The sequence below is a fragment of the Cygnus olor genome, chromosome 2 (assembly GCF_009769625.2).
Source record: "Cygnus olor isolate bCygOlo1 chromosome 2, bCygOlo1.pri.v2, whole genome shotgun sequence".
Classification (NCBI taxonomy): Eukaryota; Metazoa; Chordata; class Aves; order Anseriformes; family Anatidae; genus Cygnus; species Cygnus olor.
In genome coordinates, this window is record NC_049170.1 from 66,021,556 (window position 1) to 66,038,496 (window position 16,941).

Below are 16,941 nucleotides of genomic sequence, written 5' to 3' on the forward strand. Positions count from 1 at the left end.
GTGCACAGTTCCTCTAGGGGCCTCTTATATATATCTGTTTAGCAGATATATCACAATAGTAATGTATACAAGAATCCATAGTGAGATTGGCAGAATCACAACTACTCTTGATCCTGAAAAAAATGCTGGTCTCCCAGATCACACATGGCAGCACCTGTTGGGTTGATCTTTATTGCCTCTACCCAAAGCTCAGCAAAATCACCTGGAGTCTACCAGCTGGCTTCCCATGCATTTCAGGTGAAGGCCTGATGGGACAATATTGCTAAGCTGTGAGGCTTCAGCAGGATGAAAAATCAAAAATGTAATTTCCTAGGTAAGGTGAGCTCATATGCTGCTGAAAGAATTGTCCTTCACCCTGTTGTAACAAGTCACGAAGGCTGGGCAAAAGGCTCCAAGCGTGTGCTACAGATGATGTAGGAGAGAGACTGGACCATGCTGGAGGCAGGGGGAGGGAAGACAGGAAGGCAGACAGGAAAGCAGGAATTCTTCTTTAGGCATCAACAGGTGACACTGTCACTGATATGCTCCAGTTCTAGCTTGTGCTTTAAAATATTTAAAGGAACTTTCCTAATTCATTTGAAGGGAAATAGCTTTTTGCTACATTTTCCAGCACAGGTGAAAGTTATGAGCTGCCTTGTCATCCCTTCGGTTGTTCTGTGTTAGCTAAATGTGTGTTACTGAATACACATCTTTTCTTGGTGGGGAGGGCAGGGGGGCGAACTTACCTTGAAGGTGTTTATTTTATTATAGCTGCATTCAGATATGTCTTATTATTCATCTTTCTGCTTGTAGTAGTTACATTTGCAAGAATTATTAGTTCCTGCTTACATGCAGAGATAATGATATCCTATAATGCTATACTTTGCTGTTTTAGTTATTGGTAGGCTGCTTGGCTTGTGTGTTGAGATTTTCAGGTGGTGGCAGTGAACTGTTTGTGATGAGATGAATTAACAGATTAAAAAAATGCATTAAAAGCTGTGACAACAAATAAAAATAAATACATTGAAAGGAATTATTATTTATTTAATAGATGCTATCTTAAACTTCATGTTTCTTTACTGGCCTCACTTTTGCTCTATTTGTTAAGATTACCAAAATCCTTGTGTTTGTATAAATCATTGTGTACGTTCCCATTTGCATCTATCAGAAGCAAATAACACTAACACCTGAAAACAAGAATAAAGGGACACTAGTTTATCTGGAAAGAGAGCTTCAGTGAGGACACGGCAGACTGACACAGCCACAAAACAGTCTCACTAAAAGTAAATCAAGTGTTTCTAATGCAAGCTTAAATCCTTCAGGAGGCAATGAGATATGAAATACACCTTTCCTAATACACACTGGACAAACCCTTGTGTACAAATGGCTGATAACTCAATGTAATCTTAGTGAACACAAAGCCTCAAAATAAACCAAGCAAGCAAAGTCCTGGCTAGTTCACTCCAGACACAAGTCTCTGCTAGATCATAGACAGAAAGCTCTAAACTGAAATAGGAAACAGAGACTAGAAACTCCAGTTTTTAGAAGATTACACAAATTGTGAGGTTTGCAGGCAGTTTCTCTATGAGTCAGTGTAATTTCGGGGCAGCTATTTTCGATAAACAAATCCCAAGCGCCATCCCGTGGGGACTGGCAGTCCAGCAGCGCTCACCCCTTACCTGGCTGCAGGGCAGCAGGGGCAGGACAGCTGTAATTAACAGGTAGGCTCTTCTGATAAAAGAACCGAACTCATAATGAGGACACTTCTGTCACTGGAAGCAATTAAGTGACTCCGCTTTCCATCAGATATATAAGAATTACAGCTACAATACGCAGCATATCCTGGTCTCAAAAATACAATGAAAGCCAATAAAACAACAATAGTAATGATGAAAAGAGACAGAGATTGATGGTTTGAGTGGCTATTTCTTGTAAAAAAGTGACAATTTGGAAAATAATTATCATTAAAATCAGAGAAGGTAGATGTAAGGTTGCACATCTCAATTCACGTTCCCCAGGAATTTGTTTCCTGTGCTACATAAGCAACCAGAAACTTGCTACAGTAGGACTTTGTTTTTATCAGGACAGTTTTAATGTCCTGCTCTACCTGCTTCATGACAGTGTTTACAGCCTATCTACAGAAAACCCACTAAAGCAGGTTGCTCTTTTACGTATCATAAAGTGGCAAAATGTCTCCCCTAACTCAGCACGTCTTGATATCTGTTTTCAGGTTTTCCTTTTTAAGACACTGCAGACTTCAGACTATAAATTTTCTGTCAGACATAAAGTCAGCATTCTAGTTTTGAGTCTGAAACACATCTTAAGACATGCCACAGCATTTTTCTAATCTAGGTACTAAATCTGGATTAAAAATATATATATATATATATATACTTTTTAATAGAAATTTGGTTGTGAGCTATGAAATGATTGTGATTGTTCCAGAATGTTACCACTAACAACTCTCCAGATTTGGAGCAGGGAGAGAGGAAAGGGCCCACTTTCATTTTAGCGTGTCTCAGGGAGCCACAATAAAGAAATCAGTCTTCACTATTTGAAAAAATATAAAAGAAAATCCAATGTTTAGATGGCTAAACTGAAATCTACAATGCTGATGAAAACATAGTGGTTAACAAGTTATCCCGTTATTATTATAATGCAGTAAAGTAAGGAAAAATTAAGTTTCTTCACTGTCATTTACATATGATCAGCTGTTCATTGTCTGATGTCTTGATGCAACATGGTTTAGGAGAGCATTTTGTGTGGTTTCAGTAAATTCTCACTAATCTCAGGGCGTGAAAATCTATGACGGGCTTAACGCCACACAATGAAGCTTCCTTAAATTTACAGTCTGCAGTTTACCATATGTATGCTATCACTTTGTGCAAACTGTTCACATGTAGGGCTCTCTCTGCTTCAGTTTACATTTTACCTAGATTAATACATTACTTTGGGGACTACATGAGATCCTGACATCTCTTGAATCTCATTTTTCTGAGCAACACAAATGATGCCTGGTTAATTTAGTATCATACCTCAAATCACATTCCTTATAGTCTTCACCATTTTAATTACTTCCTAGAATTTCTCACCCCTAGCAACATCCTTGCTATAAATTGTACTGACCAGTCCATTCTTGCTCCGAGCAGTGCTTTCCCTACCAGGGGCTGGAGGAACAGATGGCTGCTGGCAGGCACCAACTGTCACATCAGCCACTGGGGTCTGTGTGTGTGTCTAAACACAAATGAAATGCATGCACACCCATCCATATTATTATACATAAACTTCCTAATGAGAATGTCATTGTTTTGAAAACATGGAACCAGAGTGCCGCTGCCTGCTCCACTGTGACTGAGGGAGCAGGAGAGCAGGAACAGTCTCTTTTTGCCTAAGGTAAAAAGGAGAATGGCTCAGAATCCCAAACCTTGCATTTTGAGCACAACAGAGAGGTCTGAGCAGCCCTGAAGATACAAAGCAACTCACAAGAGAGTTGGAAAGAACTATCACTTTCTGCACCTGCTTGCTCTTTGAAATACACACTGATCTGCTGAAGGGTGCAGTCACAGCCTGGAAGCACCCTGCCTCTCTGTTCTCCCCTGGAGGGGACCTAACCTGTTGTAGTAGGCTTATGTGGAAAGGGGTTTGGTACCAGGGGGGCTGCAGGGATGCTCTCTGTGAGCAGAGCCCAGCAGCTTCCCCATGTCAGATCAGAGTCAGCTCCAGCTGGCTCCAAAAGGGACCCACCACTGGCCAGAGCTGAGCCAGGGAGTGATGTTGGTTGGGCCTCTGGGAAAGCAGACTTAAGAAAGGGGAAAAAAAACTGCTTCACAATAGCATCTAGGAGAGAGGAGTGAGAAAACGTGAGAGAAACAATTCCACAGACCCCAAGGTTAGTGCAGAAGGAGGGCAGGACGTAATCCAAGCACAGAGCAGAAGTTCCCCTGTGGCTTTTTTTTTCCCTTATTTAATTTTATTTTTTTGCTAGAAGTTTGCTTCTAGTTCTCACTGCTCTAGTCTGTTAGTGATAGGCAATGAATTACATTAATCTCCCTATGCTGAGTCTGTTTTGCCCATGACAATAATTGTTGAGCAATCTCCCTGTCCTTATCTCAACCCCTGAGCCCTTTCCATTGTATTTTCTCCCCCTCTTTCTCTGAGGAGGGGGAGTGAGAGAGGGATTGTGGTGGAGTTCAGCTGCCCAACAGGGTGAAACCACCACACCTGTGAGCAATGCTCATCTATATTCTGCAGAGCAGCAGTATGTAGAAAGCTGCAATATGAATATAAGCACACACATACAGAACATGCACAAATATGTAAAGCCAGAAATTGAAATATATTTCTGTGTACAAAACATGGTCTTTGTACAGTCCCTGGAAAGTTCTGTTATTCTGTCTGATGTTCTAAGTCTTTAATGGCCACTGATGTGTTGTTGGAGCACAGTATCATATCTAAGTCCCCCTCAACAGCTGTAGATCATAAATGTATGAGGACATGACTATAAATGAGTCAGTACAGAACACCCACACCTGTCTCCTAAAAGCAGAAGGAATAGATACAGAATTAACTATAGTTATAGATGGAAGTGGCATATCTGAGAAAGAAACAAAGCCTGTTCATGATATGTTTAACACTTTACCTTTGGTTCTTCCTGGTTATGAGGCATGAGGAGGACAAAGCTTGCAAGAACACTGCACCTTCCACTCACAACTCACATGCTATTGCCAGCACAGCTTGATTAGTTTTGCCCTGCTATTTTTGAGATCGCATTCAGAAAGATCAAACACAATTACCTGACTTAAATTCTTCATGTTGGCTTTTGTGTGTTTTTTTGCTTCACATATCTCTTCAGAGATTTTGTTCTTCCTCCACCTTCTTGAGTTCTTTTGTAAATCATAATGGACTTCTTCAGTCTCGCTGCTATCCGAATATTCCAAGCTGGTTGCCTGCGGATTGAAATTTACATCCAGCTCTCTGTGGAAATGCTTTTTTTCCGTTCTGGGCACATCACTCTGAGTTCTGCTTTGTAACCAGAGAAGTTTGCTAGATCCTTTAGCTTCCTGGGAAGAGTTTACTGAAGATGTTTCAGAATCAGAGAACAGTGTCTCAGTATTGATATATAACCCAGAGGAAGGTGAGGTTACTGCCTGGTACTGATCATTACCATACCCCCTCTCAGAATCATACTGGGAACTAGTATAATAGAAATCATCTGGTAATTGCCGAGGTCTTCGACGCAGCTTGTTCAAGGCCACATTCCAGTTGTAGTCATCCTCGCTGTCTGAGCCCATCTCATCATATGCAGACACAACACTGGATTCATTCTCCAAAGCTTCAAATACTTGACTCTTCGGTTTGGCGAGCATTCGAGGACGAGGCAAAGTAACATTCTGCAAAGCCACCCAGTTTCCATCAGTGCTTTGTAAAACAGGGGGAGGATCTATGAAAATGAAAGAATAACAAACTCTTTAATTACCACTATGTTATCACAGTGTGTAGAGCTCATTCTGCTTGCCAGTTTACAATCAATTGGCTGCAAATTGGAAGGTTCAGCAAAGCTAATGAACAAATGAATGCATTGTTGCTACTATGAATTCTCTCATTCTCTGAGCTATGCTACTATACGTTTAATCAGAAGTCACCATTCAAAGTCATGGTGATGACAACTGCAAATGTGAGAATGCTTGGAACAAGGCTTTTTTTTTTTTTTTTTCCTGAAAGAATTTTTAGGAAAGAATGAAGAAACATCAATACACAGACACGTATAAATCCCATGTTTCGCATATGTCTTTGATTCTGTGTGCAGTTTTGGTGCCCCATCTTGAAAAGGAAAGATGGAAAAGGATCTGAGAACAGCAACAAAGTATGAGCCAGGTTCTGAAATAGCTTCCTTTTAAGGAATGATTAAATCTGGAGGAGAGAAGACGAAGATTCATGCTAGAAAAGATGGGGGAATCTCCTCCAATCTAACTACTAGAGAACGTCAAGTAAAACTAGTGAAATCTAGGTTCAAAACAAATAAAAGAAAAAAAGGGGGAAAAAAAGAAAAAAAAAAGAGGGATGCAATGAGTACCAGACCCGTAGAGCTTCTTGCCAAGGGTGTTATGGATACTGGTAATTAATCTGTGATAAAATGGAGATGGCTATGGACATGCAGGAAGAATCCACTGAAGGTTACTAAATACACCAAAACAGTTCCAACTGAGGCATACTCTTGATTGTAATAACTGATATAGGAGAAAAAAAAGAACTCACTATCAAGCATGAGAATCTTTCTCCTGCATGAGACGCTTTCTTGTGTTTTCCAACTATGCTGACTAATCTCAGTACAGGATTCTCTTGAGAGAAAGAAGACCTTCTTTCCATAAAAACATCTCTCCTTTCAAACAAAGCAACCAGCTTTGGAAGACATAAATCTCCAACAAAAATTGAATTCAGCTACAGCACATCACACAAACATCATGCAGCTGAGGGCCATACTGTTCTGTTTTTTTCTCTCCCAAACCACAACCCCTTATTTTGCTTAGCAGTTACACATAAGAATCAGTCTAACATCCTCAGTTAACTGAAGAAAGGACAGGATAATAGTTGATTACATCTTAGAATGTAAGCAGGACAGAAAGGCAAGCCGCTGAGAATTTGTTTGAAAATACCTGGTTCAGTTTTATCCCAACTTCAACTAATGTCAAATGGTTCCTTCCTGATTTTTCAAAACAAAGTCACTTATTTGAAAGAATGGATTTTGTACACAGTTCTTTGGGTATACATTATAATTTATACATGTGAAAATGAAAATAGATTTTAATAAGTCTCATTATGATACTATTGCTAAAGGAGAAAAAAAGCACAATTCAGGATTTGGCTCTTGAGTCATCATTTAAACCAGTGCAAATTGTAATCAAAATGAATTGTGAACAGCTACATGACTAAAAAATGAATTGTGAACAGGCTACATGACTAAAAATGTCCACTAATGTTACCACTCCAGACACTTGGCAGAGACTTCTTGCATTTTCTGCAGCCTAATACAGAGCTATTTACTACTGCATAGGTGAGATCTTATTTACACATATTAGCACACTCAGCTATTTACTGTAAGATAGAAGCAGAGCAAATCCTCTGAGTAGAGCACCTGAAAGGAAACTGGGTCAATTTTCCTTTCTGCTATAGTTAAGCAACTGTTAAGTACTAAATTGCTGAACAGTTGAATTCAATGGGATTGAAGTGGGTTCTTAAATTTAAGCACCCTAGTTTACTGAAAATAGGCCTTCGGCTAAAATGCCCAGAACAACATTTCTGACAGGAGGTTGAATGAAGAGTTCACAAAGTAAAGCATACTTAGTTAAGTCAGATTTTAATACTAATTTATTATCACTTAATTTTCAGGGGGAGGAGACTATTCACGCTGTCTAATATCCAGCCTCCCAAGTTCTGCAATGCCTCTCAACTGACATTACAGCAGCATGAATCAAATTGATGGGTAGCCTTGTCAGGGATTGCTACAGGGATCAGATGGTCTCTACAGCTGCTACAAGAGAGGGCACAGGAATGAGCAGCCCTGTGTCATGGGAGAACAACAGCAAGAGGTAGGCCAGCTCTGCTGTTCCCCATCACTTGGAGCCAGGTGCTGCTGCTAAAATGAGCAGTTCATTGTTTCCCATTGTGTCAACATGATCATTAGCACACCTGTGAGGATGACAGCTAACCAACTCTTTTGTGCAGCAGTTGCCTGATGTGGCTTCATGAACAGTAAAGCCAGAACAGGAAAACCAGAAGAAATTGGACCCCCCAGGAGCAGGAACCAACTTTTTCAATGACAGCCTGTACTTAACGGCATCTTGAAGTAAGCAGGGAACTGCATTCTAATCCAGGGTGCTGGTTAAGTAACGGAGCTGACTTATGATGTTACTCCATACATTGTCCATATTCACATCCATATCTAATGCACACAAAGAGGGAGGACATTGGTCTAGGGAAGCTGATGGTCTGTGAAGTTCCTACCCCAGCTTCCTCCAATGTGTGCAGAAACAGCTGTTTTCAAGGCTGCACAGCACGCTGCGCTGGTGAATTCATGAGGGTTGAAAATAAAGGTGTGAGGGGGAATCTTAAACTTGAATTATTTCACTGTTTGGTTCACTATGTAACCTCAAAAACAGTTAACTTGTGCAACAGAAGGTAGACTGTGGGCATATGCAAACTCCTTCAACAGGAGGACAAGTAACTAGGCAAAAAAAAAAAAAAAAAGCAGGGCCCTTAGGCTCTTGTGTCTTAGAAGCTCTGAAACACATCCAAGTTAGATACCTAATGTTTCCTAAAATTCCCAAATCAACTTCCCAAATGCCCAGATTTTGAATCTCTCCTTGGAAAAAAGCAATGGTAGGATAAGCAATGATACAGCCCAATGCACCATGACACACAGCATCGCCAAATTCTCAGACATTTTTATATGTGGCACCTGCAGGCACAGATGTCAACAGAAATTTTGTGGGCAAAGTTCTTGCTTTAAGTCTTACTTATTCCACATGGGTGTGAGAACCAAAAAAGGAATCATACTCGTACTAGAAATATTTACTTGTTTCATTTAGCCTGTCCACACTTTTCCAGCTGGGTAATGCAGAGAGCTTGCGTTCCTTCTGTTTCCTGAATTGTCCTTTCTGCTGCCTCCAAAGAGCCTCAGACACAGACGATGCAGAGTCTAGTCCTTTACTCGGCATATCTTCACTAGCCAGGGAAAATGCAGACTGAGACCTCTGTGGGAACAAAAATCAATGAGCATAATTTTAAGATAGAAATATTTAGTTATCAAACTCTTTAATTAGTATGAGCATGGAAGTGTGGGGACTGCTAGCATCCAGAAATGGAATTTAAGTGGAACTTAATGAAACTTGATAATCTTTGAGGTCCCTTCCAACCCAAGCCATTCTATGATTCTATGATGATTCTAAGTTTCAGTGCTAGACTGCATATTTATGTGCATTTCTGATGTTATGCAAGGAGGCAGGAACATGTTTGTACTACAAGGGACCAGATGGAAAGAAGTAATCAAGGTGTAGCTGTTCAGAATGCGCTTGATGAGGACTGATATCTAACAGTTCCCAATTCAAGCTAGCCAGAAAGAGATCCCATTGTGGTGAGACATGATGATCTATTGTTGGTTCAACAGGCCATCTGTTGTAACAATTTTCAGAAGTTAAAAATTAAGAAGAAAAAGCAAACAGCCTGTTCCCCAGAAATAAATCTGCAACTCAACTAATTTTAATGCTGAATTCTTTTGTTTGCTAGGATATGCATATTACACAATATGCTGGACAGTTTTATACAATCTTGCTAATGCATTCAACATAGCCTACAATTGCACCTCTATTTCTAGTAAGGTCACATTTCAAGCAAAAATGAGGTAAAATACTGTTGTGATTGGTTAATAAGCCCTATTACTGAGGGAAAAGGGTTTCTCTTTGGATCCACATAGATACATCAGATATTTTAGTTTTGATTTAGGTATTGGGATCAGTTACAGAAGTCATATTTAAATTTGGTCAGGTTTTCAAAAATGGTGAAAGCTGGCAGTGCCCTGCTGATTTCAGGAGAATTCACTGTTACATGTCAAATCATCTGTGTAATTCTAGAGACATGGCTAGAGCAGATTGACTCAAGTTTTATTATCCGTCTGACACTATTTTGCTGTAGCAAAATTTATTTATTTTTAATTAATAATTTTGCTTTTGATGACTACATGCTTAGGCTTCTTGTAAGGCATAAGAGATCACTTTTTGAAATGACAATTAGCCTTTTCCCCCTTAACTTCTTACCACTCAAAAACTCTTTCTAGGCCTCCCTTGCAAGGTCATTTGAAATTACCTGTATACACTAGGGTTTCATTAAGAAGTATGCTTTCAAGTAGCTCAGCTTCTTTATGCAGGCCACGTTGGCATTCTCAAATCTTTGTACATTTTAACTCATGTTCAAATTACAAATAGTTAACTAAAACTGTTATTCTCAAAAGGGCCAGTTTTTGCCTGCATCAGAGCTCTGCTTTGCACTGTTGCTGATGAGGAAAAGGATAACTTGACTTTGAGATATTTTCAAGTCCCTTCAACTCCCAGGTCAGCATAAGCATTGCTGCGAGTCCTGCTGGCTTGAGAGCAACACTTACACACCGCTCTTCTGGCTGTAACTCCTCCCATCTGAAATACTCCTATATGGAACCTATGCATCATGCCAGAAGATTTAATTAACTGCAAATCTTCCGGTATCTTTGGCTCAGCAGCATGATTTCATAACAGATTCAGTAAAATGAAACATAGCCATGCACTAGGGTTTAGTTTGGCTTCTGAACTCTGGAAGAAAAGCCAGAATTATTGTCCTAGAATCAAATATTTTACAAACACAATGACCACACAACTTGGTGAAACTTGTCAATGCAAAGACAGCTCCTAATGTGATGCATAGGAATGTTTGCTTTCAAATTTGGTGACATGAACAACTAAGAATCACCTCACAGTCCTGTATAATTTTATTTTGTGGAGTCTTTCAAATGAGTCACTTTTACTTTCACAAACTTCACCTATAGTTTGGTATATATTCAGGCTGTTACAAACCTCCAACCAAATCAAGATCACCTAAATCCTCTCTAACCCTGTGAAAGGGTTAATAATGTAACAATATAGACAGGTAAATAAACTATATTACTATAGAATTTGCTCCTTTTACTTTGTTTTCATCCTGTTATACAACTTGGTGAAAGCCAGGATATATGGACAGTATAAATAATTTTCCCACAAAGTTGCTGCCTAAACAATGATAAAGCTTAACTTTGCTGTGACTGACTTCACTTAGTTATAAAAAAAGGACTACCAAACTTCACATTCTTACAATCAATTAGGTCCAGTTCATGTCTGCCATATACTCTGATATTTTTGTGTTTAAGTTGTCACATACTGAGAGCAGCAAGTGGTTGTGTCTGTCCCTATGTGCACAGTACAAAGAATATTCCCTTAAGTGAGTATTTTTGTCATATATGTGGCAAACACAGACACACAAGAAGAACTGCTGAAGAACCCAGAAGGAATACCCTACAGTAACAGTTTAATCACTGTTATCTCTTTTCCATTATTACTTAAAGAACTGAATCATAAGGAGGAGAAAAAAAGTCACGAAAACCTTAAGTAGTCTGTTTAATGATAACCTGGGCTTAGATAACGAAAGCAACATGTTTTTTCTTATTTATGGAAAATCTGTAGGTTTGACAACTTTTCTGGTGTTTTGTTTAAATGGCAGCTTCTCGCCTCCCTGCTCACCATTTCATAAACATCATAGTAAAGGTTGCATTATGGCAATGGCAGTATTTGCACTTAGCTCTCAGCTATCTTGAGATCTGCTAACAGCTAAGCTATGATAATGCAGAACTTGGCATGGGGTGCAAATATCATGGAAGGAGCTCAGCAAATCCTGCCCTAAGACCTCTGCTTCTGCAGCATCACTGCAAGAAGGAACCTGAGCAACTTAAAGCTAGCTTGGAGGCATCTGCACTGTGGGACAGATACATCCATCAGATGGATGATAAAATAGGCAATAGCATGAAGAATTTTAAAAGGGAGAAGGCTAGCACGAGGGGCCTGATGGACAAAAAGCACTGAAAGACAGAAGCACAGCAAAGACACTGTCCCATGTGGTGTTGGAGCCTAGGACCTCAAATACACTGGATGCTTATAGAAGACAAACGGATTCTTTTAAGTTGTGTGCTGAAACCTTCGGGGCAGGTCAGAGGGAAACTGTTGTCCACAGTTTCTGTCAACTTTCTGTGGACAGCACAAAAACAATATGTTAAACTACTGCTAATTCCCAGGAAAATTCCTCCAAATGCAAGAAAGGGAAAAAAGGTGCCTCTAGAACTTGGCTTGAAGCCTTCCACATCCTTTTCTATGCCTTATGTGAATCTTTGATAAAATCTGTCTTGGACTGCTCTGCTAGAAGTACAACCTCTTCTCACTGAAGATGGTTCAATGTCACAGAAGGCTTGAGGAGAGAAGAGTAATGCCATGCTATGACAGCTGACTGCATCCCAGCATTCAGATTCTGAAAAAGAGTAAAAAGATGCTACTGAGGAAGCTGTTGAACTAACACTCTTCACTACTACTTTTGCAGTTCCATGTAGTTGTTTTATCTGGAGAGATTAAAAAGATCAATTATTGTCATTGCTAATAAGCTCCAATTAAGTTGTAAATAAAAGAAGAGCGCTGGGCTATCTCTTGTTCTGAAAGTCAGTTTTAGATAAGGATGGAAGGACAGATAATAGAATTGTTTTACTCAGACAAATATGGGTGGACAGGAAGTGTAAATACTAATTCCTGATAGCAGTTCAAATGACCGGTACAACCACAGGTAACCCTGATAACTATACAAAAAAAGGAAGGTCAATACCCAAGACTGGGGCAGGAATATGACAGAAACATGTCTTGGCATGAGAAAAAATTGGTCTACAGTGGCATAGACATGCCCATTTTTTTTATTATTATTATTTTTTTTTTTCAAAGCACAAAAGCAAATGTCTAGAAGTTCACCTCTAATGAATTACTGGCCTGACTGGTGACTGTATTTGAAGAACAAATGACTCAAGACCTCCTTTTGTTTCCCTCATAATTAAGAGCAGAGACAAAATAGAAAGTTAGTCATCTGGGGTGAGGTTGCAGAGCAAAAGCTCTAATCTTGGTTGGCACATTTGCATCACCTTCAGCTCAGCTGGCACTGCTTACTCAGCAGCCGTACAGCGATAGTTGCATGGCCGCCTGTGTGGGCTATAAACCCATGTAGATGCCTGCTGACTGCACTGCTATGCTTACTCGTGGCAGACAGCAGAAGTATATATTACCATGTTGCATTTGTGCCTGCCTTCTTCCTGGAGATAACAGCCCATCTGTAGATCCACATGGGATGTTTTTCATATAGGAAGCAAACATTAAACTTGAGGGAACAGGACTGAGTGCTACCTGGTGCTTCATGTAGCTGCATGTGGAGGCAGAAAGGAGACAGAGGTAATGCCCGCTACACTGATAGGCTCTTGGATCAGCTGGCATTGGAAAAAGGGGCATTTACTGAATGAATGGAGGAATCGTAGCCTAGAATCTTTATCCATTACCTACAAACTTGGACAGAAACAAGATCTCAAGCAGACAAACCAATCTAGTGCATTTGCCTCAAGCACACAAATAATACAGTAACCTAAATACAATTTTCAAAAGGAGACAAAAATGTAGGAGCTCTGGTCCTGATTTATAAAAACACAAGAAGTCAAGACACTTCCGTCCTAGTTGAAAACACTGATACTTTTTCTAACCAGAAGTTCTGGTTCCTCAGAGAGAAAAAAAAAAAAAAAAAAAAAAAAAAAAACAAACAAACATACACCTGTCAGCCAAATGGTATTTTAGGTGTATTTATTTGTGATGAATTACAAAGCTGCCCTGCCCTCTATGTTTGCAGTCAGACACTGAAGTTCTACTGTTAGTTCCTGCAATAAATTAGTATATCGGGAGATGGCACTGCAACCAAACAGGTCGTTTGCTATACTCCTGGCACATGTTTCCTTCTTGGAGATACATGTTGCATACCAGATTGCTGTGCCGTACAGCACAGTTTGCGAAATACAGTTACAGTATTGACAGGCATTTCCCAACACTTTAGTTAGATGAGTTGCCCACTGAATCCTGCCTAATGGCATCTGCTGTGAGATGTTTTGTTTATTTTTCAAAAAGAAATTCCAAACACATTATTTTTCTACCCCACCTCTTCAGGCAATTTCTGCTGCATAGTTATAACATCTTGATAGAGAGAACTCAGCCTTCATCTTGTACTGGGGTAGCACTAAAAGGAATAATTTTTGCATGTACTATCTCGTTTCACTGCTGTCCTATGTCATTTCTGAAGATTAGAGAAGGATTGGATAAAAAGTAACCAGATATGAAGTCTTCTGTTATTTAACAAATATAAATATTTCATCTGGTAACCAGATATGAAGTCTTCTGTTATTTAACAAATATAAATATTTCATCTGAATGTTTATAACAATTTGCAAGCTTCTGGCCACTGGATTAATAAAACCAGAACAAGTAACCTAAGCGAAGAACAACTATTTATAAAATACATTTGTGAATACGATAATCTATTGATTATTTAGCTTGAACAACTCTTCTATATGTACACATATTCTATAGGGAGATAATATACCTACTTTGTTCTACATTCTTCCCTAAAAGATTAAAAAGTATCATCAATGGTTAATTCCTTTTGCTTCTAAGCAGAAGCCAAATTAGTAATACAAAATAGATCCCCAAAGCAATTGGTTGAATTCTACATAGAATATTCTGGATCATGCATGTTTTTCTCCTCACTTCTCTCCCATTTCCCCCTATTTCTTTGGTCTTGTGTAATTAGTAAAACCTAAGTTTATTCTGTACTTATTTACAGTAGATAAAGGACTGTTTTAAACCCCTGGTGCCACAAGGGTAAGGCAGCTGCAGGGCCACTGTGACAGGAGCCCTTGAAAGCACTGGGACATCAACACAGGAGTTGAGAGCAGCGAAGGCACCTGTGGATCTGAGCAGCAGAGCCCTGTGTGCTGTGCAAGCTCCAACCTGTGGGGAAGCTGTTAAGTTGGGCTTTGAAGATTCCTTTTTTTATTCAGCGATGAAGCCTAAAATTGACAGCACAAACACAGGTGAGTTAGGTACAACCATAACCATCCCCTCTCCTCACCTGCAAATTTTACAGCTACACCTGTTAGTGGTGCAGCTAAAAAACTATCACCCACTTCTCATCTGTGCTCTATAAATACAGTCAGTGCATAGACAGAACCAGCAGGTCCCACCCACCTGAGCAAATACTGTATCAATCCTTAAACATCAGCAGCTAATGCATCCTTTGGTAAGTAAACTCTCATACCAGGAAGAAGACAGGATGAGCCTGAGAACGGTGACGCTCTGCCACATCATATTTATCTCTGGAAGTGATTTTCACTCTGCTTAAATGTATGCAATCCAGACATTTAGCAGTGGGAGTGAAATACCAAGCATCTGTTTCTTAGTTAATCTTGTATGTGGCAAAGTGTCTGTTAACAACTCTATGGCTTCTGAAAAGGGGCAAGAACAGGCAGAAAAATGGGAGATTTTCATACTCAGTTGAAAGAAAACTCCCTTCATACTTCGCTCCAAACCCTGCTTAGGGTATCACACTATCCTGAAATGCCACCTCAAGAGGTAGATTTGTGCCTGAGCCATCAGGGCAAATTCTTGAATAACAGACTGGGAGAAAGCAAAACTGCTCTCTCTCCTGCAAAAGCCTCAGAGCATCCACCCCTCCAGGGTCTGCCCAAGATGACTTGTTTGCTAATGACAGAGGAGACATAGCTTGGCTACATGTTAGGTAGGTTTTCTATCCTTTCACCATCTGCTCAGACAGCTATTCCCTTTAACATTTCTGTTCCTATAACAGGAGTTCAAAAGTAATGCTCAGTTAATCAGGGATAGGTCCATCAGCAAAATGAATTGCACAGCTGTGTAAGAACATGTAGAGCCACATATGGGTGTGCATTTATTTTGGTTCAGCCTAGATTAGCTGACCTTGAGGACCTGGAGATTATAAAGGAGAGAGACAGGAGATTATTCCCCAACAACCCCATTGATGCAGGGTATGCAAGCAGCTCTACACATTATCACATAGTAGTATAATCCGGTGTTTGATGGACTTTTTTTTTTTTTTTTTTCCAAATAAGAAAACTCTATTGCTTTTAGCGCAAAGGATTTGTAAGCTAGTAGTAAGGAATATTTAAATATTGGTACCATAAGATGAGTACAGACATTCTTTTTTGTACTTACGGAATTAACAATTTGGGAAAGTGGTAGGATGCATAAAATAGCATAGTTCAGTCAATGTCATGGATGTATGTGAGCAAGTCTGTAGAAGTTTCTGGTAAATCAATTATTACAAGCTCTGACAGGAATAGAGAGACGTAACAATGCAATTGTAATCTAAATAGTACCTTTGCAGGTACCTTTTTTAGGTCAGTTGTTATTACTTATCACCTATTCCTCAGTGGCTCACTCCTCCTGAACTTTAAGAAAACAACAAACAAAAAACCAGCAGTGCAGATGCTTCCTGGTGGCATAACACCCTTCATTTGGGGACACTGAGAGCTTAGTTAGCATCCTGTGATGACAGTATCATTGTATTATTTACAGATGAGAAAGCAGAGAAACTGAAAAGGACAGATATCTGTTCTGGTGTAGGGCAATATAATTATAAGTTGGTACTAGTCTACTCCACTGGAAGAGTGGATGTGTATAAAAGCATAGATGAAACAGCATTTTCATCTCAAGTCTAGTTGCAGCCTCACACATAAACTCACATTTTCTTCAAGGGAATACACATTACTGAACACAATCTTTTTTACTTTTTCTTTAATTTCTAGGTTGCTCAACCTTTCATGTCCCTTTCTGACCCTCATCTACAAAGCCGTGATCAAAAGAGCACTCACCCATCACAGAGGATCACTGCATGTCCTAGTCAAACAACTTGACAGAGAAAGCCCTACGTGTTCCGTGCTATTTGCTTCTCTCTGTGACAATATACACCCTGTTTTCATCTAAAAATATAGTAAGATTTGTCAGGCAGCCTCTCTCTGAGCATTATAAGTTTTACATAAGACATTAAAGCTTTGTGATACCCAACAGGGTGTTAGGATAGCGTCTTAAAAAAAAACTGAAAGAACCATATATGATCTATATTCTTCAGAAAATAACGCTGTAGAATGACCACCTTTCTCTGTCCCTCTCCTATTCCCTTTCATGCCTTAAAACCCATCTTGGCTTGCTGGCAGTAAATATAATTCAGCTGAATTTAGGCCTGCATGGGCTTGATCATATATCTAGCATCCAAAACCGTCTTTTTGGATGTTTGTCAAGTGCATGAATA

At 39.6% G+C, this 16,941-nt stretch overlaps 1 protein-coding gene across 5 annotated transcripts in view; it reads right to left on the bottom strand.

Annotated features, from left to right (window-relative positions):
• LOC121064776 (myosin VIIA and Rab interacting protein) overlaps positions 1 to 16,941 on the bottom strand; it is a 232,239-nt gene that overhangs the window by 30,688 nt on the left and 184,610 nt on the right. For all 5 annotated transcript variants that reach the window (XM_040546842.1, XM_040546843.1, XM_040546839.1 and 2 more), the window contains exons 9-10: positions 8,552 to 8,729; positions 4,773 to 5,419 (exon numbers count right to left, since the gene is read on the bottom strand). In XM_040546842.1, coding sequence (XP_040402776.1) covers positions 4,773 to 5,419; positions 8,552 to 8,729 — 825 coding nt within the window. The remainder of the gene's footprint in view (positions 1 to 4,772; positions 5,420 to 8,551; positions 8,730 to 16,941) is intronic.